Raw genomic sequence first — 23,620 nt, forward strand, 5'->3', positions numbered from 1 at the left:
TCAGGCGACTACCGCAACCCACAAGAGCATTGTCTGTCTACCTCACAAAACCACCACACCTTCGGATATCATCTCACACCGCCTCAGCCTTTAAGACACCACTACATTTTGTGGTTATTATTTATTTGTCTTACCCTAGCACCTGGGAGCCTGAGTCATGGACCACGAGCCCACTGGGCTAGGTCTTGTGCAAGCACAGAACAAAGACACAGTCCCTGCCCCAAGGAGCTTACAATCTAAGGATAAGACAAGAGACAACAGGTGGATATGGACAGACAGGGACAACAATTGAGCAATGAGACAATATTCCTCGGCATGATAGGCAGTAGGCACTGCCCACTAGCAGCCTCACCACTGGCTTCCTGTGTTAACAGTCCCAAACTCCATGGTTTACTAAAGTACTGCTGCGATGTGTGAGACTATTCCCCTAGAATTTATTATTTATATGACTGTAGCATCCAGCTGAGCTCAGAGCCCCACTGTGCGAGGCGCTATACAAACACATAGTAGGAGACGGTCCCTGTCCTAAGCAGCTTACAATCTAATTAGATATCACAGGGAAAGGAGGGGAGATGAAACAGACACAGACAGGTAAGTGAAATGACTTGCTCAAGGTCACACAGCAGGTTAACGGGAAAGCAAGGAATAGAGCACAGGTCTCCTGTGGCCAGTCCAGTGCCTTATCTAGCAGGCTGTGCCACTCGTCTCCAGAAAACTCGAATATATGCAGCTTTGGGGCAAGTGCTGTGTTCTCATTCTGTGTTTGTACAGCACCTGGCACTATGGGCTTGTGCTCCGTGACTTGGGGGTTCCAGGCATTACAACACAAATACATAATAATAATAAAAACATCAGGGTAATCATGCATGTGCAAAAAACTGGAATAAGGGGAAGTTTCAGACTAGGATTGATATGTGTGAGAGGTGGGGTGTCAGTTTCTGCTCGTGCGATGCCTAGCTTGCTGTTAATCTCATGCCTTCAAGATCGCTAAATTACCCTACAAATGAAAAATAACCTTGCACGTTGGTCATGATTTATACTTAAAAAAAACCAACAACCACCCAGACAATTATTTAATCAAACAATCTTCCTATTGAAATTAATACTACAATCACTCCCATCCCCCCACCCCTCTCCCTCTCTTTCTTTTGCTACAGGAAGTTGCCCATCTCACAGAGGCTCCTAGGCGATGCACAAGTGTAAGGTCGTAAAATTCTGGTGCAAAGTGAAGTCAAGGGCCTTACAGAAGAGAGATGAGTTTGCTGAGCACGGTTCCCCCCATACCTTGCTTTAGTTTGGTTTGCTCTGCCAGCGGCCATAATAATAGACCTGTGCTCTTCACAAACTCCAGCCAGAACCAGCCATCAGGATATTGCTGCTCTGGGCTGCTCTGTCTAGCGTAACAGAATAGAAGAAACAGCAGAAACTAATTCTGTGCAGTATGTGCGCTGTGGCCTCCGACAGGGGGGCTACATGAAGTGAGGCAGCTATAGGGGAGGCAGCAGGGCACCCTAGCCCGCCATGGGAGGAAGTGTAGAGGCCCTAGAGGTGTCAGTATCTATAACTGTGCCTGAGATCCACTGGGTTCCCAGTGCCACTTCCTGAGGATGTGCAATTTGTGTGTTGTCTTGAGCCTACAACTCCCTTGCAGCTCCCACAGAGACAGCCCAATCTGAAGGGCTCTGACAGAGGTGTAGTAGGACATGTCACCTGGAGCTGTTCCAGAACTGTGCTTCCGCAGTATGGTCAGAGTGAAAGGAAACAGACTCGCCAGGTGTCAGGCATCTCCTGTGACATTTGCACTTCCAGACCCAACCCCAACCCCACAACACCCAGCCACAGGGTCAGCTCTCGGAAACTGACAACCTCTGCACCTCTCTCCTCTGACTGCTCCCTGCTGGTTCCCAGGCTGCCTGGGGCTGCAGGGAGGGACACAGGCGGCAGGAGTGCGGGGGTACCTGGAAGGAAGTGACTCGTGCCTCCTCTGCCACCCAGCAACTGCACCTCCAGTTGCCCCTGGTTCCTGCCGTCTCTTGTGAGGCATGCAAGGAATATGGTCCTGCCTCCCCACAAGTGCTCCCCCTGCTGGGGGAAGACAGAAGGGAATCAGAGAAGAGTCAGCACCAGTGTGAAATGTCCCACACAGAGCTGCACAAAACCCTGCAGCTAAAGTGAAACTGCCAATAAAGGCAACATGGAAATTGGTCTTTGGGGTCTCATTCCAAGAATGATAAGAAAGGAACAGACTGGGGCCCTGGCTAACATCTCGGGCCCAAGTACTGAGCCAGAGACAGCTGCAAATAAAACCAACATTCCTTATCACTCTACAGCTTCAAAGAGCTCTACAATCATTCTGAACTAGCCAGTGATGTAAGCATCTTTTCCCCAGTTTTACAGATGAGGAAACTGAGGCACAAAAAGGTTAAGAGACACGTCTGAGGCCACACAGTGAGTCAATTGTAGAATCGGCAGTAGAACTCTCTCATTCCTCCTCACCCATCTGGCCTTGTGTTAAGCTTTAACTAGGCACTTTTGAGAGCCGACATCATCCCCCTCAGTCCTTCTAACAACCTCGGCAATACGCAGCAATGACATGGAAGTAATTTAGATCTGTTACTGTGCTCGTCACATTGCGGTTAAGGGGTTTCAAGCATCTGTTGCAAACCTTTGTTTTCAACAGATTGTCATTCAGCAGCAAAAATTCATTCTGGGTTGAAGGTTACCAGGCAAGATGTCCCAAAGGAGTACGTTGTTTCTTTTTGTGATTTTAAATACAGACACAAAATTAATACAGCTTGGGTGTTACAAAATTAGAAAATTAAGAGAGCTACTTTCAAACATTTGATTCTGGATTTTCTTTTTTCTTTTTTTTTTTTTGCCTTTCCAAAGTTAAAAATCCAAATATTGGATCATGCGATTCATTTTTAAGCCAGAAGCTTTTGCTGATTTCCATGAGGAGTTCTGCTTAGAAATCAATGGTATGATATGGCCCATTGCTTCAGTTTTTAAAAATAAAAAGCTGATAAATAATTATTGGCTTGTAACTGGTACTGGGAAACAACCCAAAATTTAAATAAATAAACAAAATGGCTGAAATGTTGAGATTTATAAACATGTCACGTTGCAAGTATCGGAAGTTTTTTTTCTTAAGAAATTACGTATGGATTATTATTCCATCCTTAGGTTTGTAGTGACATTTTGAAAAGAGCCAGCTCGGGAATTTGGATAAAAAACCATGAATTGATCTTTTTCAGAACAGGTCTCCGTGGTGTTTCCTTTATAGCTATCATATAAACAAGATGCATTTTAAAAAATCTGTATATCAAATACATCTGTGAAATTATTACATGATCAGGTAAGAGAGTCCTTGTTAATCATAAATAGACCCACATATGCAGAAGGGTCCAATCCTCCACTGCTCACATAACTTAAACGTCTCACTGAGTTCAAGGAATGCAGAAACAGCCCCAAAAGCAGCAGTGCTCAGAATCCAAGCTAAAAATCCAGAGTGACCTGTTTTCATGTAGAGCAGATATTTTTGATATATAGTCAAATACGATAGGTGGAGATGGTAGCACCACCATAGTTGGCGAGTGTAACAGATCAGGGGAGGCTAAGCCTCTCCTGGTGCAGCTGCCGCCAGCGGACAGCTGGGCCATGGAGACCCCACCTGTACCCAGCCTCTTCCTGTCCCTACCCCGCCCCCAGCCTGTTGCTATCTGGTGAGTCCCTCCTCTTCTCCACTCCACCCCAGCCCCAGGAGGTCCCCATTGCTTGCTGCATCCCTCCTGTCTTCCACCTCCCCTGCCCCGCAAGGCCCCCACCGTCCCAAGTCCCTCCTCTCTTTCACCCCCTCCTGCCCGCTGCTCACCATGTCCTTGCGGGCGGTGGGGGCCTCGCAGGGGAGGAGGAGAGAAAGGACGCACAGCGTGTGAGCAGCGGGGGCCTTGAGGGAAGGGGACGTGTGGAGAAGAGGAGGGAAGTGGGGAGCGGCGGAGGCCTCGCAGGGGAGTGGCTGGAGGAAAGGAGGGATGCGGGGAGCCTCGTGGGGGGCAGAGGAGAGGAGGAACGCGGTCAGTGGTGGCGGGGGGTTGGAGTGGGGGTGGAGTGTGGGCGGGGCCACAGGTGGAAGAGATGGGACAGGGAGCTAGCCTCCTCCAGGGGAAGCTTCACCCATTGCCCGTGAGCACCACCTAATATTAATGCTGCCCGACACTTTTCATTATAAGACCCCGTTTTCAGTTCCATACAGCTTTGCCAAACTCAGACATTTGAGCTGGTTTTCCATGACAGGTGTCTGCCTCAGGCTGATTTATTAATTTCAGCCATTTCTTAGAGCAAGGCGAGGGAGAAACGCATCGTTTTCCCTATGTTAAAAATTTCTGGTGTCCTTTTCTTTCATCAGCTCTAGTGCCCCCATGATTTGGAGCAGGGGTTTGAAATTTGGCAGAGAGGTGCCCTTTGAATCAGGGATGTGCCTTTTGTTGTCCCTAGGAAAACTGCCAAATTTGGCCAAGTTATAAGCCTTTGTAAAAAATCACAGTTTGCACAAGCTCAATAGAGACTTCTCTTAGATTTTACAGGCTGAATTCCCTGAAGAGCTTATCCATGCTTGGGGGGACAGAGCAGGACTTTCTTTATAACTGCAGCTCTAGACAGTTGAGGGCTGGGCCAGGCCTTGGTCTGGGCACTTGAGCTGAGAGCAGAGAGACTGTTTCATCTGTGCTCTTCATGGTCCCCCTGCTGGGCCAGGCAGGGTGGAGGATGAAGCTGCTGATTCAAACACAGAGGGGACAAGAGACAGATATATGAGGTAGGGGAAGACTGGAACTGGGGATAGGAGAGGAAGAGAAATGGGAAAATGAGACTAGGAGAGGATGGGTAAAGAGACTGGGTCTGAGAACCAGTGGGGCAGAGGGGAAACCTGTCGGGATAGACTTGCTCTGGGGATGCATCAGGGTTGTGTAGTAGAGAGGACAGTTGTCTGTAGGACCCTTGTCTCATTAGTTGCAGAAGTTGAAAAGCATACAGTGAATGAGGCAGGGGACTGCAGGAAGAGAAAGGACAGCCTTAAGGTTACAGCAGTTGAATGCTGCCCTGGAAAACTGGATTCTCTCCCTTCCTCTGCACAGAGTTCTAATGTCATGTTGGGCAAGTCACTTACATAAAAACTTTTCACAGGTGATCACTAATTGCATGTTCCTCATTTTCTAGGGGCCTGACTTGAGACTCTCTCTGCCTCAGTTCCTCACCTGTAAATGGGGATAATATCACCCCTTTCTTCACGAGATTTTGTGAAAGTAAAGTAATTAGTAAAGCACTCAGATCCTACAGGGATAAGTGCCACAGAAAAGCTCCTGAGGAAGTTAATCATTCTCTGTCTAGAGCAGAAGTTGAATACAGTGCAGTGAACAAAGCACAGGGCTACGCCTGGAACTTCATAGAATATCAGGGTTGGAAGGGACCTCAGGAGGTCATCTAGTCCAACCCCCTGCTCAAAGCAGGACCAATCCCCTGAGTGCTTGACTTTGCAACTTGAATAACGTGAGTGTGAGAGAGAGAGAGAGATAATACTATGGATCAAGTACCTGAAACCCAGTAAGGTAAAAATCTGGATTCTCCAAGACACAGGAAGTAAAACAAAAGAGATAACAGAGAGGCACTCTTCACAAGGGCAGGCCTGTTAACTTCAGTGTCCCTGCCAAATTCCAACTCGGGTCACTGCATTCTATTTACCTACATGCCACTGCTTTTTAAATGGGTACAACATTCCTCTGCTTACTGTAATGTAGGGCCCCTACTGAGCAAGGTGTTTACCATGCACTTAAAATTGGGTGCATGCTTCCATACATTGCTGAATTAGGGCCTTTAATCAGCTGTTCCATTCTATATCAATCTCTGATGTGTTCAGTTAAGGGGGGGAAGGGGAGAAAGAGAGGAAGTTATTTCTGTAATGTATGTGGTTTTTAAAGTACTTGGAGTGAAAAGTACTACATTGATGAAAATTAATATATTAGTAATAAAAATCCTAAAACTATCTGCATATTAAATTCTAACACAAAGGTGAAACGAATGTCCTAGAAGCACACAATATTCAGAATGCTCCTGAATATTCTGTACAGCCTTTATAACCTTGAAACAATTATCTGGAATTGCATGTTCCCCAGCGTTCGCCATGGCGGATGTGTTCGAACTACAGGATTAATACCTCACACCTATCAACAGACACACGCATTAAACAGGAAGAGATAACAGCATGTCCAATCAGGAAGCACCACACTAGAGGGTTATAAACACACAAGCCTTTGGATCCAGTGGTAAAAGACTTAAGCCTGCCAAGCAGAGGATGGATTGAAGTAATGACTAGTATTTCCTGGGAAATTTTCTGAGAAGATAGATAAGGGAAATAAATATCCCAGCATCTCTAGACATAAATAGCACATTGAAGATATAACCCACCCAGCCCCTTCTCAGCCTGCTGTAGTTAGCAGCATTAGCACGCTAATTGGCATTAGATAACAATGGAGGTTGAAGAGAAATCTTTTAATTTTCCACATTGCAAGGTAATCAGAGTAGTTCTCTTTCCTGCCATCTTACAGATATGGTTCAAGCAGCAGGAATTAACTTGGCCATGCAGCTTTCGAAGACTGCAGCCACAAACTGGGTATGACAGCCAGAAAGATAGCCAGCTTGCTGATCAAAACTGAAGCATGCAAAGCTGGTTTGTTGCAATGACATTTCAGAGACCATGACAAGAACAGAAAAGTGTTCCCTTTGAGTGCCTTAAACTGTGTTTGAATCCTACTCAGATGAGTGGAGGGTTACAATTTCATCTCTCTCTCTCATATATAGATATACACCATCAGCCTTCCCTTCCAACAGCGCCTACACACTGACACATCAAATTCTCTCCACTTTAACACACACACCCTATCACCCTCTCGCCTTCTTTATGCTCCCCCCACTCCAGCATTCTTCCCCCCTTACAAACAAACACACACACACACACACACACACACGGCCTGATTCTCTGTTTATGTTCAGCCTCTTTCTGCTTCTCCAACAGAATATAGCCCAGCACAGGGAGTTTCTCTGGCTAGAACAGAGTTGTCACAAGAACTCTATGCGGTCCCTCATATAAGGTGTGTGTCAGAGATGCGTTCGGACATGCTGGGCAGGGCCAGAGAGCACGGCACTTCAGCTACTCTCATTTCCCACACCCACAGAGAGCCGAGAGAAGTAGTGCATGACTTAAAGCAGCCTTGAGGCTGCTCTGACTTAACTGCGGGTTTAGGAAGCCCCCAGCAGGACTCAGAGACCTTAGAGAATAGAAACGTATGTTCTGAGCAATAGGCTGACTATAATGCTCACTCACTCACTCTCTCTCTCTCTCTCACACACACACACAGACACACTGTGCAATATATTTTTCTACTCTTTTATTTTAATTTCCACTTACCGGGCACTCAGTAATATTCTGAGTCCACAGGCTCATGTTGGAGCTGTCCTCAATGGTGGTGCATCGTTTCTGTTTGTTATCCCAGCCACAGTATGGGTCCCTGGCTCCTAGACATTCCCTGTGTGAGGAAAGAGAGCAGATTAGAGCTCTTTAAGATTGGCCAGCTCTAAGAACCTATATTAAAGTGTAGTGCTTCTGTATGACAGCTGTCAACTGCACCAAATTTTAGCAGGAGAAACCATTTCTTTAGGCAGCACTCCACCTGCTTGCAACGAGAGAACAGTTGAATAACAAGGGTGATAGGACACAAAGCAAATATCACTCATACAAACTGTAGATTAAAAACCCAGTCACTCTCTTTTGAGGCCTGGGGGGGCGGAAATTGTGAATTTTAGTCAGGAACACTTGTCATTGAGATATCCTTGTGCCCCCTAGTAATCCTTCACCAGGCCAGATCTCACACAAAGCATCCTCTGTGAGCATGTTTGCTGACACTATGTCCATCCAAAGGGGTTAGACAAGCAGAATTAGCCAATGGGCCAGTAATAAAGGCTTTCTATTAGTCTTGGCCTTTGTCAGAACAATGATTTCATTTATAATCCTAACATCAAGATGTCAGTTTGGAACAGTCACAGCAGAATATTATTTCTGAGCCTTTGGCTGCTCTGAATACGGGTGCATTCATTTTCCTGCCAAACCCATATTTACAGCTATGTGTGTGTTCCCATCCTATGAGCTGCTAAAGAAAAATAACTATGGCTACCACGATCACTGGACAGCAAAGGTCAGTGATCAGACTGGTCCATCTTGGGCTGTACTGGTTACTTCCCTCACGGATTCCTTTCAAGTCCTTAATTTTCATTATGAAAATGTAATAGCACAAGCCACACAGAATATGTGCAAGTTGGGGAGAAAGAAGAGGGAGGACCAAAACTAAAAGGATTTGTAACATCATCTCTTTATTTCAGTGATCCATGCTTTGCTATCATGCAAACTGCTGCTTTGCTCTTTCTGAAATCCCCCAAAGATTTCAAAAATGCCAATTAAATGGTGGCATGGGACCAACGGGAAAAATCTAGTCCAGGCAACTAAAAAGGAAGATAATGAGATTCATTCCAAGGGTAGGTATCAGTATGATAAGTGAAACATCAGAAAAAAATCAAATGAAATGAGATGTGAAGTATTCCCACCCAGAAATCTTTGAAATCCTATTAGACCATAATCAGCTACAAATGAAAAATCATGTCCCTCAAGCACAGCTGAAAACACTTGGATGTAGCACTAGTCCTACTGATTCCAAAGCAATTTGCCCAAAAGCAAACACTTGATTCTTTTGCTCTCTGGTACATGTTTTTATTACTTAACAACTCTCTAATTTGCTCATATGGTGCAGAAGGGCATCTGTTTCACTAAAGATTTAAACTTGGTAAACAGCAAGCAATGCAATTGTCTCTTGGTTGTTTTAAAGGAGAGATTTATTTATTGAACAAGTTACAATGATTCTCCATTATGTTTTCCTTAAACTGCTTAAAAATACCTGAGCAAAAGGTATAGATAATTCTCATCCAGCCCGAAGTAGTAAAGGGCTAGGCTTTAACACAGAAAAAGACTTGAGATCTCTAGCCCAAGGACACTGAAGGGTACACACTTGCTGCGGTGCTTACTATTCTGGCTAAAGAGCCCCATAGTACTGTTTTGGCTGCCCATCCTGTTCTAATCCACAGTATGGGGTAGCATTCATTTTCATAGGAAGTGCTTGTCTGCCATTTGCACTTCAAAGGCAGCAGCTCCTCTCTGGGACCGTACATAGTCACTGAGCAAATGCAGAGCCTGGAAAGATGCATGGCATGTGCTCAGACCCCTAGGTAACCCCAGCACTTCAGGAGGGAACTGTGTGGTTTCTGGAAGAAGTGAGAAAAACACAGAGAAGAAGAACAAAAGAATCCGGCATATAGCTGTACAGATCTCTGCTCATCCTTCCAGACCTTGAGACAGAGCACATGTGGTTGCTTCCGACTGTATAAAGCTGGTCCACTAGACACTCAGCAATCAGAGGCAGGTCATTGTAATTCGTAACAGGGATGGCTGTTGTGAGCATCACCCTATTACAAATACACATTTCCTCTGAATTTAATTTATAGGAAAACATGTGCTGCATAAATTCAGAAAATAATCTCCGTATGTTCTGCGCTGCAGCCCACAGCCACCCTGCAGGCTGCAATATATCCCAGTTAGGCACTGACCACTTTGCTGGCACTATTATACCGTATGTCATGTAGCTAATGTGCTGCTCTCGGCTGAGAGCAGCAAGTTACAGACCCTTAACAGTGCACTCAGTGAATCACAGCCTGCCATTCTCTTGCCACTCTCACTAACCCCCACAGCTGATGGGCAATCAGTAACTGAATCACAGAACCAGTGCCTTCATTGCAATGGGCTTGGCAAAAGGCTGACACTGTGTGAGTTAACCCGAGCTATATCTTGTGCTAGGTGTGCACTCACTGGGCTCTGGACATGAATAGAACAAAGTGTCATTTCCCTCTCTCTGCCACTTACATGAGAACTGGACTCTATTTGGTTTGCAGAACATACATGGTATAATTTAATAATAATCAAAAAGAACAAGACATTTCCCCATCTCAAGGCTGGCTCCCGTGACCAGCTGAGATCTAGAAACAAAACAGCTGTGCTGTCAACTTCACTTCAAAATTCAGAACCCATCTGGTTCAGTTCTCGTAAGAAACCTATCAACTGACAGAGATACGATTTAGGTTAAAGAGAAATGTATTTACTTACACACAAGTTACTTAATTTTTTTCTTTTTATAAATGGAAATAGCATTACAATAGACAGTACAGCAAGAGACGATGTCTGGCTAATGCATTAAGTAAACACTTTCAAATCCACATTTCATTTAGATTTTTTAAAAATATATTCCTATTTATTTTATGAATAATATAAACACACACACACTTTGTATATATACATATATACACACACCCCTCCCCTCCTATACACAGTACATCCCCATTTATCTGAATGGGCTGGGGGACATCCAAATACTTCAGATAAACAGGTTTTCAGACAAACGGAAGTGCTATTAACTAACATCGGGCTACATGCGAGGGACACTGTGGCTTTGAATAACTAGGATTTTCGGATGTAGGGCATTTTGATAACTGGAATTATACTGTACACATACACACACCCCAAAATGCTACATAAATTGTATTGCAAAAACAACAATGTATGCAATAAAAAGACAAATTAGACACCTTCTAGACTGCAGGCTCTGAGGTAGGGACTGTCATTCGCTATATGTGCAATGCCTAGAAAAATGGGACCCTGATTTGGTTGAGGCCTCTGTATGTTACCGTAATATAAATGTTAAGGAACAATAATATCCATACAATAGTCACCATCAGTAAATCAGCATTGTCACACCATGGTAGCTACGACACCACGGTATTTCCGTGTGTTTAGAATAGAAAATACATGTGGAAACTACTTACAAATATTATCATGTAGCAGTTACATTTTGGTACTGCTCAAAAGCCCCCAATCAGGATCAGGGCCCCATTGTGCTATGCATTGTACAAGACATAGCGAGAGACAGTCCCTGCCCCCAAAGAAACTCAGAGGATGCTACTGAAGTCAATGGGACTTTTACCATTGGCTTCAATGGGGCCAGGATTTCATCCAGTATGTAGAGTCTTAAAGTGGCTGATTAGAAGCGCCTCAAGGAGCAAATGATACAATATCATCTCCTCCCTGCCCCTTGCCATCACAACTCCCATTGAAGCAACATTGCCAGGGAATCAATCCACTAGCCCTTTCCACCCCCCAGGGAAATTTTCCCTGGGGGCCTTCCAGAACACAGCAGGGAATAGCGATTACATTAATGCTGATGGTGCTGCCCACTGACTTACCTGATGAAGTCCCAAAGGGTGGGATGTGCATGAAGAGTAAGATGCTGAGGACAGCAAACCACCCCCCCCCGCACCAGGACCCCTTATGCTGATTAATAATTGCAACACGTTCACTGAGTCAGGAAAATACCTCTCCATGTACAGCTGCTGGGCTGCGTTTATGATGACAAGGTATTTGTATCAACAGTGATTCACTTTAGTTCATTGGCTTGCAATAAATGTCTTATCTGGTGCCTAATGGCATATACTGTACTGAAAACCCCGAACTTAGAAACAATTCTGCTGGTATCTTCTGCACAGGGTATTTTGTCACTCGCTCCCTACTTTCACTCACCAGGGACATTTGCATGAAAATAGGAACTCCTCCTTAAGAATGCACCTGCTGCCTGCTGCTCTGGAGCCACAGGACTGTCAGTTGTCAAACAACAATAATTTCCACAGCAATGAGATGGGATAACACAGACGGAGGATTAAGGCTCCAGGTGGGGAATCAGCAAGTAGGATTTGATCCACAGCCCACTACAGTCAATAGAAAAACTTCCCCTGCCTCCTGGCCCCATTCCCCACTACCCAGGCTCGGCCTCCTATCTCCTTTCCTCAACTGATCAAGGCCCACCTCCCCTTCTAATCACCCAGGCGCTGCCTCCTGTCCCCACTCCTCAATTGCCCTGGCTCTGCCTGCCTCTCTCTCATCACCCAGGCCCCGTCTCCCTCCCCACTCCTCACCACTCAGTATCTGTCTCCTATCCTTATTCCATAATTACTAGGGCCAGCCCCCATCCCTACTCCCAATCACATACCGGCCATGCAGCAGCGGCTTATTGGGAAAGTATTTGTGAATTTTTATGTCGTTATGATGCAGTTTAGTATCTGAAAACAAGGAGGAGAAGCCAGCATTGTGTGGCCAACCATCTCTGTGCTGACCACCGCACGAGAACTTTTCTCTCGCAGAGCAATGAAAATGAGGGGGCCCTTTGTTGTTGCAGTTGTGGGGTTTGGTTTTAGGGGCCTGAATTTTACCACAGACTCTCCCAATACGAGTTAAATGACCCAGAAAAACATCTGACCTGTGAACACAGTTGTTTCTTAAAGGGAATGTTTATTCCTTAAAGGGAATGTTTATTCCAATGTGCACCTATTGAAGCACTGGGGATGCATGTGCCCGCACACATCTAAAGGCCCCTCCCCTTAACCCAAGGGGAGGAGCCACTGGACCCAGGCTTCAAATAAGTTCAGGGGACAAAAAATGAAAAAACAGGAATGGTTGTGAGGGTCACAGGTATAAAAGCAGGGATCCAGAGGGGGACACCATGCACAGAAGCACAGACACCACCCACTACTCTTGGAAAGCAACTAGGGAGCGAGTGGAGGTGGCCCAGAGGAACTCTACCCAGAGACATGACTTGAGGGAGAACTGGAAGTAGGGCCTGCAGTCACAGAACACTCCCTCCCCCCAAATTTAGCTTCCTGCTCCAGGTATAGTGGATGGCCACTTTGACCAGGGCCAAGAGGAGGCTGACAAGGAGGTCTTGCAACTTTGTGGAGCCACAGACAGGGTGTGCGTAAATCAGGAGATGTGGGGAGAAGTGAAACCAGAATCAGAGGAGTAAGTTCTGGAGGAGCCGGAAGGGGGGCTGCAACCAGGCGCACTTGATATAAATGCGTGCCAGGGTCTCCCTCTCGCCACAGAAGGAACAGCTATTGGGGGAAGTCATGAACCGTGCCAGGTACATAGCCGTGAAGGAGCCGCCAACAAATATCCCCGGTGGGCCACGGGGCCAGGGTGGAATACAGACTAGTCCACTGGGATTCCTCGCCCTCCTTAGGCATTCCAGTGTGCAGTGCAAAGCAGCAGCTCACTCCGTGACATGGGCACTTGGGAACTCTTGTTCACGAACTGAACAATTTCTCCCTTAAAATTTTCATTGAAGTTTAAAAGTCTGCAGTTCAAAAGTTTCCAATCCAGCCTCTGATGTACTGATGGCACAAGATGACTCCATCTTTTGGTCAGTTTTCCCTGACAGATAAAAGCTTTAGACTGTAATAAATAGACCTTTTAAAATCAGTAGAGCAGACCCAAGAGATTAGGCTTTGACAGACCAAAGGAAAGCAAGAATTACTGTAACTTCTGTCCTCTCTTCTGATTACCATGGGAGAGACAACAAGGAAATGTGCTCTTCTGTACCAAGAGTCCCAAAGCAACCACATGGCATTTATATGAACAGATATTCAGCTAAGGCTCTCCAGCAATTCATCACAATGCTCTTGCTCTCCCCATGCCCTTCCTCTCTATTTCCATTTTCCTCTTTTTCACTCCCTTTCTCTTTACTCTGCAAGTAAATGCAACTAATTCTGGAAGGTGGGTGAGGGAGGGTGTAACAGGCTGGCATGACCCTTTAAGGGCCACAGGCCTGAGGCCAGCTAGCCCTGCTCACTAATCAGATTCAGCTGAGCAAGGAGTCAGTGCTCCTTATAAGAGCTGCAGAGGAGGGGTGTCTGCACAGAAAACTGCCAGAAAGGGATAGACTCTTACAATAGTCCCTGCAGTAGAAAGAGTCCAGGAAGGAAGGTCCAGGGGAGCAGCCCTGTGGACACTGTCCTGTATAAAGGGCAGGGTACGAGAAGAGAAATGAGATGGAAGAAAGCTAGGGGCTACAGAGTGGCAGAGGTTATGTTTCATGCCAATCTCAGACTACTAGGGTGAAAAAAGGCCCAGGGAAGCAGCCCCGCAGCCACTCTCCGGAACAAGGAGCAGATTGCTGAGAAAAAACCCAGGAGGGACGCAAGACTTTTATTAAGCCCAGGGTGGGTGGACACTGTTTATGTTATTCCTTTGTTTTAAGGAAGACTGGGGACTGATAAAGAACATGAAGTCATAGAAGGAGATGGGAGCCAGAATCTTTTGAGCTACAGTACTGAACTTTGCTTTGAGATGTTAGGAGTCCATATTAATAGGTTTCAAACACAGAGCAGCCTGGCTAATGCAAAGAGGATAGCGTTTTGTAAGCAATAAGGTGCTTTATTGCTGTTGATTAGCTATGAGCCTAAAGACTGTGTTTGGCAGACTGGCATTTCCTGACAAGGTTAGCTTATTGTCCCACTAACATCAACCTGCAGAGGGTACGAACGAAACAAATAATCATATTAGCTTCCAGCCAACCAAATCATAATTCCTGACAGTCTCAATAACCCACGCAAAGGAGAGTGGACTTTTGTCTTCCCTAAAACCAGATGGCGTGAAGAGAGCAGAGTCAGAATCAAAGGATGTTCACGGCTTATGAAAATAAGATTAAAAAGAAAAACCAACTCAAACAATCCCTGGAATTTCGATACCTTTAAAAATTTAAACCCATAGAGATGGGCTCGTGAGCTGTGCAAATCCATTATCTTTCCCACTGAACAGACAAGTGGACTGGAACTGAGCTGTTGCAGTCAGATGCTGGTCAAGTTGCAACTTCATTTTTCTGCCAAACAATGCAACACATTCAGAGCCAGATTTTGCCACCCATTATTCATTTGGAGTAGGACTTTACCCTTCAAGTAATCAATGGAACTACTTACTGAGTAAGGTACTGCCCAGTAAGAAACCAGCCCCCAGACCACAGTGGTAGGGTGATAGTAGCATTTACAGTGGCTAGATGAGGTTCATTAGTTTGGTGCATGATGTCAGAACACAAAGACAGAGAAGTGTGTATGTGAAGTTTATCGCCTACATACTACCAGCTTCCGTGATTTCCACTTTGCATATATTGTGTTTTAATCATATAAATTAAAGCCTGACACATAAAAATAACTTCTGAAATTAAACTACCTTCCAGGCCATTTAAAAGCCAAAACACATCTAACTTATTTGAAAGTAATAGTGTATAGATGCATGACTTCTGTCAGCAATTTTGGCTTATTTCCCTTTCCTCGCCATAGACCTTGAATTGGCTTTATCTTTGTTACTTTCCACTTGGGCCCCAACATTTTCAATATCTCCATAATTGTTTGTGGCTTTATAGATTATGGCCTCTCACAATCTACACAACAAATTATTGCATTTCTTACTCCCTGACATCCCTTTCCATCATTTCTTAGGGACAATGAGTTCCTTATTGGGTAGGGTTTGTTTTTTTATTAAAGACATGAAATAAAACAACATTGCATTTATTCAGAGATGAAGATTAATGCTATCTTGAGAAAATTCTGATTAAATCTGGATTTACGTCTGCATCAGTAAAACAGGTTATTAAAAAAAAGAAGCAACAGCAGCACTGCTCCATAAACACTATTAAAAACTCCTGTCACCATGCCAAACAAAACTGACCTCTAATAAAAACAGAAAGTCAGTGTGCCTTTGACTACCCGATATGGAATCAGTCATCCACAAGGAAATGCAGATAACTACACAAGTCCTAACCAGAAGGGTCACAAGAAGGAATTCCTCAGTAGGAAGTGTAGTTGTCCGGATGTTGAAATACAATCCATTTCCGAAACTCAGAAGACTTTAGCCATAATAGAAAATTCCTAGAGCACATTTTGGGGGAGTTCTATGGCCTGTGTTATACAGGAGGGCTGACTAAATGATCCCAATGGTCACTTCTGGCCTTGAAATCTAGAAAGACAACATCTCTTATACACAATGCAGACTGCAGTGTGGAGCTAACGCACCAAAAAGAAAAAAGGCAGCGGGGTTAGAGGTCCTTTTGAAAAACAGCATTGGCAAATTTGCCCATTCAAGTGTTATTCCCTACAGCTGCTCCGTGTCGTGAAATGCCAGGATGCTGATGTCACGTGTGGCTGGAACTTTGCCCCTGCATTTTGGGTTTGCAATTTCAGATTTCATATTCTTAAGAATGAAGTGAATTCCTGCAATTTACTGGCTTCAGAGCATTGCAGAAGGGGCGGTTGGAGGGAAAAGAAATGTGTCTGCTCTCAATAGCAAGGAAAAATGAATATGTTATAGGCAACCTCCAGAAGATGCTGCTGATTCACACCTAGGCTAAGATGGGAGTTATCAAGAAGAAAGCCTGCAGGAGCAAATGACTTTGAAAGAGTCATGAACGATGATACAGAGGTCTGAAAACAACCTACAATTTTCCCCAAGGCTGCACAAAATAATCACTATTTGAGTAGCTCTTTCATATGAGGTTGTTTTGTCCAGCTTTGGGTAATTACTTTCTGCTCAAAAAATAGCCCTCAGCTGATTCAACTAGAGAGCGTATTTGTAGAATAACAGAATATTAGAGAGTTCAAAGAAATGTTAGCCATCTAATCTATCCGTTGGGGATCTAGTTCACCCCTTGCCCAGTGCAGGATGGCCCCTACACTAGACAAGTGCAAGAAGTATGTTCTCCATCACTTGTTCTGTCTAGTTTTAAGTGTCCCAGGAAACAACGCTTCCTCTACTTAACTTGATAGATTATTCCACACTGTAACTGATCTCACTATCAGGACATTTTTCTTGATAGTCACACAATACCTTTCTAGTGCCTGTCCAAAACAGCTATGTAGTGTTGCTGGGAGCTGCTGTATTCCACGTGAGAAGTAACTGATTTTCAATGGTGGACGAAATGGGTGACTATATTTTTCACAGAAGCTTGTTGCTTTGGGATTCTTTGGCATGAAAGATACTATATAAATATAAATAACTATCAGTATTATGTGTTTCAGAGTAGCAGCCGTGTTAGTCTGTATCCAGAAAAAGAATCTTGATTATCACTACAAAAGTTTTTTTGACTATCAATAATGTTTTCACTTATCACTATCAATAATCTTGATTATCACTACAAAAGTTTTTTTCTCCTGCTGATAATAGCTCATCTTAACTAATTAGGCTCTCACCAGCCCTGACCTTCCCTCGGCCTTGCCCCCTGTATCTCCCTTTGGTGCAGGTGGAAGGAGCCATCATGAAGCTGGGCTTCACAGTGTCCTGTGTCTTCTGCAGAGTGGGCTTGTTCTGGTTTCCCTGTCTCAGGGGGTGCTGTGTACCTGCAGGGGAATGGAGGCAGCACATACAGGTAGAAGGGTTTGGGGAACTAAGGCATTTGCACAGTAGTTTCATTTCTGCAAAACATTCACTGTAATAAAATGCCTGGCTCACAGTGTCACATGCAGAAATAACAGTGAGCCCCCAAGGAAACAGGATGGATGAGGATGACAACTAGCAGCTCAGCTCTGCGCAGGCTCCTGCCACGTGTTCCAGTGACTGCAGCAGGGACACTTCCTGGGGACCTACTTCACTGCCTCACTTGTTATTTCAAGACGTTCTTGTTAACTCCTGGAAATGTGCTGGAAATGGCCCACCCTGATTATCACTTCAAAAAGTTTTCTCTCCCCCAACCCCACTCTCCTATTGGTAATAGCTCATCTTAAGTGATCACTCTCCTTACAATGTATATTTTTTCATGGTCTGTGTGTATATATAAAATCTCCTCACTGTACTTTCCACTTTATGCATCCGATGAAGTGAGCTGTAGCTCACGGAAACTTATGCTCAAATAAATTGGTTAGTCTCTAAGGTGCCACAAGTACTCCTTTTCTTTTTGCGAATACAGACTAACACGGCTGCTACTCTGAAACCTGACAGTTTGTATGGTAACTTCCAACTTATCTGTATGTATATATCTATCTATCTTACTATATGTTCCATTCTATGCATCTGACGAAGTGAGCGGTAGCTCACAAAAGCTTATGCTCTAATAAATTTGTTAGTCTCTAAGGTGCCACACGTACTCCTGTTCTTATGATGTGTTTGATTCTGATGATGAATTGTACATACATAGGGTGACCAGATGTCCCGCTTGTATAGGGACAGTCCCGATATTTGAGACTTTGTCTGATATAAACATCTATTACCCCCCACCCCTTGTCCTGATTTTTCACACTTGCTGTCTGATCACCCTGTATATACATATTTTACACACTCTGCTGATGCTGTAAAGAAAACCCCAACAACTAGCACATCTCCAAATGAAAAGGCCAAATTCCCCAGCAGCTGTCCAGCTGGATATTAAACTATGACTCCTCCAATCAGGGGCGCACATTGCATGTTACAGTGTCTGTTCACTCTCACTGCAGGTCTTGCTGTAAGAAGACCGGAAATTTGAGATATGAAGTAGGCAGCCAGTGGAATTAGACTACAAGCTCTTTGATGCAGAGACTGCGTCCTCCTACGTGAAAGTGTCTAGAAAATTGAGGGTACTACAAATAATATGAAATAATAGTTGCACAAGATGTAAAAGCTGAAGGCTGCAAAGGATGAATCACCTGGGGCCTGCTTATAGCATTTTGTTATTAATATTATTTAAATTACCGTAGTGTCAAAGCCATCCTAGCATTGTACATTCCAAGAAAACTGCATGCTCACTGTCAATCAGCACTGGGCTGAGACTAATTTCACAGAGCCTACCAAGCAGTCATCAGATGGTAATGACTTCTAGACACCACTGATCTAGGCTGGACTCAAGCCAGTTAACTAGAGGTGAAAGAATCCATCTTCTAAGCTATTCAGAATCTTCTGAGCCATCCAGGTCACAAGTGCAGTGTGTTTAAAAAAACAACAACAACAAAAAACGTAACACCAAGCATCCCAAAACAAATTGGCAACAAAGAGATGACAGTGAGAAAACAAAAGCCAGTGAGCCCTGAAATTAGCTCATTTTACTGGGCTCATTCTTAAGTGACCTTCGTCTGTCTAAGTTATAACCTTTCTTTTTTCAGTAGCTGCATAAACCTGGGCTCCAGCTATTGTATAATATGATAAATGGTAGTCTAAAGGGGGGAGAGGGGGGTTAGAGAGAGATGGTATTCAAAAAGACAGCATAAAAATACAGCTTTATAAACTGAGTTTATAGAATCATATAAGTCACAAATTGGACAGAACTATCAAACTGTCCAGTCTATTTTCTAGCCACTGTGGGTTTGTTCCCTACAGATTATTTCTTAGGGTTCTGTCCACTCTACTGTAGTTTTAAATGTGCCATGTGATGGGGCTTTCACCACGTCCCTTGGAAGATTATTCAATAGCCAAACACATTTCTGTAACCACATAGCTTTCACACCCCGCTCTGTGCATCCAGACACGGCACAAAATCCTGAATTCCTACTGTTTGCTTTTTCATGTTTAACTCACCCACCACCAGAACACAAACCTCAGTCTCAGCTTTCTCCCCAAACTCATCCCATCTTAGCTTTCCTTGCAGATACTTAATTTTCTCATCACTGTTCTTTGTGATTCTTTCACACTTTAGTATCAGCCACAAAGCATGCTATTTTCTTCCATGTCATAAAGATACTGTCAAATAAGATGGACCTATTGCCAATTTCTTGAGTACCTCACTAGAAACTTCCCCCAACTTGCTTCATTATCACTTACCTGTGCCCTTTGCTTATGGACTTTTAATCGATTTTAGATCCATATGACAATGTTCCTTTCCTAAACAATTTGAATTAAGCTTTCATGAGATACAGTACCCAATGTTTTACTAAAATCTAACCATATTACATCTATCTCATTCCCTTCAACCACAAAAGTCCAGATCCTGCAAACTATTATGAAGTTGCTTAACTTTAGGTACAGGACTAGATTTATTATAATAATTAGGACTACTCATCTGCTTACAGCTCAGCATGTGCCTTAGAGTTTGCAGTATGGGGGTCCAATATTGTAGTGCTATAAAAAAAGCAATCAAATTAATCTACCACGTAAATCCAGGTAGCTTATTGATTGTAGTTCTGTTTGTTATCCTTAGGGTTATGTCTACACTGCAATTAAAAACCTGCAGCTGGCCTGTGCCAACTCACTCGGGTTCGTGGGGCTTGGGCTAAGGGGTTGTTTAATTGCAGTTAGATGTACTGGCTCAGGCTGGAGCCCAGGATCTAGGGCCCTGTGAGGAAGGGCTTCCTAGAGCCAAGGTTATAGTCTGAGCCCAAACGTCTACACTGGAACTAAGCAGCCCCTTAGCCTGAGTCAGCTGGCATGGGCCAGCCACAGGTGTCTAACTGCAGTGTAGACATACCCTAGAGGTGAAATGCTGGCCCCATCGAGTCAATGGGAGTTTTACCATTCAGACGTTCCTGTTAACTGCTGGAAATGGCCCACCTTGATTATCCCTACAAAAGGTTTTTTCCCCCCGCTCTCATGCTGGTAATAGCTTATCTTAAGTGATCACTCTCCTTACAGTGTGTATGATAACACCCATTTTTTCATGTTCTGTGTGTATATAAATCTCCTCACTGTATTTCCCACTGAATGCATCTGATGAAGTGAGCTGTAGCTCATGAAAGTTTATGCTCATATAAATTGGTTAGTCTCTAAGGTGCCACTAGTACTCCTTTTCTTTTTGCGAATACAGACTAACACGGCTGCTACTCTGAAACCTTAAATTGAGTCAGGATTTCATTCGCACAATTTATCACATTATATTAGTAGGGTTTGTGGATGGATTTATGGGATAATACTTGTCCTGATCACTCTTTCCTTCTTTGAAATTTTCCAAGGCTTTTCAAATTAATTATCAGTGGTATAGTAAGTAGCTAGTTCCCTTAACCCTACAGTGACCATGTCAACCAAACCAGATGGAAAGAGGTAATACAGATTTTCCCTTTCCTGCTTTTCAATAATAGTTATATTTTCACAAGGCCCCCCTTACTACTTCTCTTTAATCTCTCAAACACATGCATAAAAGGAGTTCAGTATCTCAGCAATTTTCATAGTCGTTAAAGAACCAGATTTTCAAAAATGCTCAGCTCCCACTTAGTTATCAAAATATTCAGCAAAAATCTGGCCGCATCAGTCTCACACTGGGAGCTACTGCACCGTCATTACCATGTTTCAGGGCTCTTCTGAGGGTCTCCCAGTATTTTTAATACTTCCACAACTGCATGCAAAGAGGGCCTGGTTCTCATCCCAGTCACAGAAGTGTAAATCAGGAATAACTCCAGTGATGTCATTACTCTGCTGCCAAACTGGTACAAGGCCTAAGAGATTCACAGCTGAAGAAGTGAACACAATTGCACAGAGAAATATCCCTCTTTAGCAGCAGAGGTGGATAATAAACTGGCCCGTTCCCAAGACCCCACAGTGCACCCAAAATATCACTGATTCGTATGAGCTGTAGACTCTCCAGACAGTTGTGTGGGACGGCGTGGGGAGAGGATGGGGAGGAAGATGATCCATAAAAAGTGCAGTAAAATAATGTCTCTAGCAGGAATAGGAGCAACAGTGATGTTGGCGTGACCTTCCAGCCTGGTCACCAACCAGGCTTTTTTGATGCTGTTCTAAATCAAATGCAGGACTACAGCTTCGCTCACATTCCCTGTCCTGAAAGTGGTTGGCTGACCCACAGTAACCCGCTGTACTGTACGCACACTCTGGATAGATGCCGGGCAATGGGTAGGTCACATAGATCACAAAGCTCCTTGTATTAGTGCTGGCCTCACTGTCCCACCTGCTTCACAGTGATTCCCAACATGAAATAATGATCTCACTCTCCCTTTAAATAATTATTGACCTAGACTAAAGATTGGCCCAAACTATCAATACTGGATCCTGATCACAAATCCCCACCATTCCAAAGTTCCGATGCTGGGTTTTGTTTTTACCTGTTCTCGATATACTGTGGATGCCAGCTGTGAAATTCAGACCAGGAATCCAAGACCAACCCCAGGCCAAAGTTTAGGGGTATTTGGAAACAAGACTTAAACCCAACTTTACCTACTTCTAGTATTATAAGGAGATTAAAAAGGTTTCTAAACAAGTAAAACCCTAAGCAGCAAACCCAGCCAAACTACTATACAGCAAAGAAGTCTAAAAACATGGCATGTTTAAAAGGGTTTGTAGATTTTGCATGCATTGGACACCCTCCTAATACTCTCCAGTGAAAGTGAGGAACACAATAGGAAAACACACAAATGCACAAGGCAAGGTCCCTGCAGCCAAGTCCAGCCATAAATTTGGGCAACTGACACTACAGCCGTCTTCCTGTCGCCCGGCTGCTGAGCCTGGCTGTATTGAAAAGGCCAATTGTGACAGGTCAGTGGACATGTACAAAGCACCATTTAGACACCCAGAAATAGCTTGGGTCAGCGAGACACATCAAGACACTGTGCAATGCTATCAGTGACCGTTTAGCAGGTTCAATTGATGCTATGGCAATAAACAAACAGTAAAGGAGAGGCCAGAAGTTCTTTTTTCACCCCCTTTCTTCCCCTTCCCCTCTTTCTGAGCCTTAGGTATGTGTCCCACTGCCTTGCAGCAGCAGAGCTGTATGGAATGCCAAAGCTAATCAATGCTAGATCAATTTTGTTTCCACATCTGATTTCCCTTTCTTAGGGCCCAGACTGATATGATTCCAAAAACTACTTGGCAATCATAATTCCTAATCAGCCCTTGGGGTGCGAAACAGTCACAAGTTTCCTGATAAAGTGGGACAGAGCCAAGGGAAACAAACAGCACTGTAGTATTCCTGCCTGGGAGGTATGAAATTTTCATCAGCTGAAGGCTTCCCAAGCCCCCGTCAAAACGATTAGATTATGAAAAATGCTGAAACCAGAGCTTTTCTGAGAAGCCAGTCAAGAAGTCATAGTACCGGCAAGAAAGTAGGTGAGGGGTAGGAATCGTGACTTGCTCCTGAGGTTATTTATTGGCATGTATTAAACATAGACACAACAATAAGCAATAAATCACAGCCCATGAGAAGTGCCAGTGAAAAGCACCAGAAGAAATTAAAACACCCCTCTTGAAACAACTCAGCACTGAAATAAATACAAAGGTTGATAAATATGTGATCTACACATCCAGGATATTAAAGGGGGAAAGTTTCAGGAATCTGAAATTGAGAAATCCCCTACAAAACAGTTTCTATTAGGAAAAAAGGTTTCAGAGTAACAGTTGTGTTAGTCTGTATTCGCAAAAAGAAAAGGAGTACTTGTGGCACCTTTGGTTAGTCTCTAAGGTGCCACAAGTACTCCTTTTCTATTAGGAAAAAAAACCCCACCATCTAAATACATACAACCCAGCTCCTCTTAGCTTTCTTTAAGGGATGTGCACATTTGCAAGTTTCCATTTGTTTTTGGGGTTTTTTTTTTTGCAATGTACCATCCCTCTATTGCTCCAGATCTCATGAGAGCCTCCCAGAGTTTTCCCCCATCTTCTTTTGAACTGAGGACCCACCACTGCATTACCTGCAAAATCACATTCATTGACCAACCCTCTCTGAACAAATTCTGGCTTACCAAATTGTACAAA

The 23,620-nt window shown here is 44.0% G+C and overlaps 1 protein-coding gene across 6 annotated transcripts in view; it reads right to left on the reverse strand.

Annotated features, from left to right (window-relative positions):
* The window catches only part of SEMA5B (semaphorin 5B), a 354,318-nt gene that overhangs the window by 45,498 nt on the left and 285,200 nt on the right, over positions 1-23,620 (reverse strand). For all 6 annotated transcript variants that reach the window (XM_007071886.4, XM_037912502.2, XM_043525271.1 and 3 more), the window contains one exon: positions 7,460-7,577. In XM_007071886.4, coding sequence (XP_007071948.2) covers positions 7,460-7,577 — 118 coding nt within the window. The remainder of the gene's footprint in view (positions 1-7,459; positions 7,578-23,620) is intronic.

Source organism: Chelonia mydas, chromosome 11, assembly GCF_015237465.2.
Source record: "Chelonia mydas isolate rCheMyd1 chromosome 11, rCheMyd1.pri.v2, whole genome shotgun sequence".
Lineage (NCBI taxonomy): Eukaryota > Metazoa > Chordata > Testudines > Cheloniidae > Chelonia > Chelonia mydas.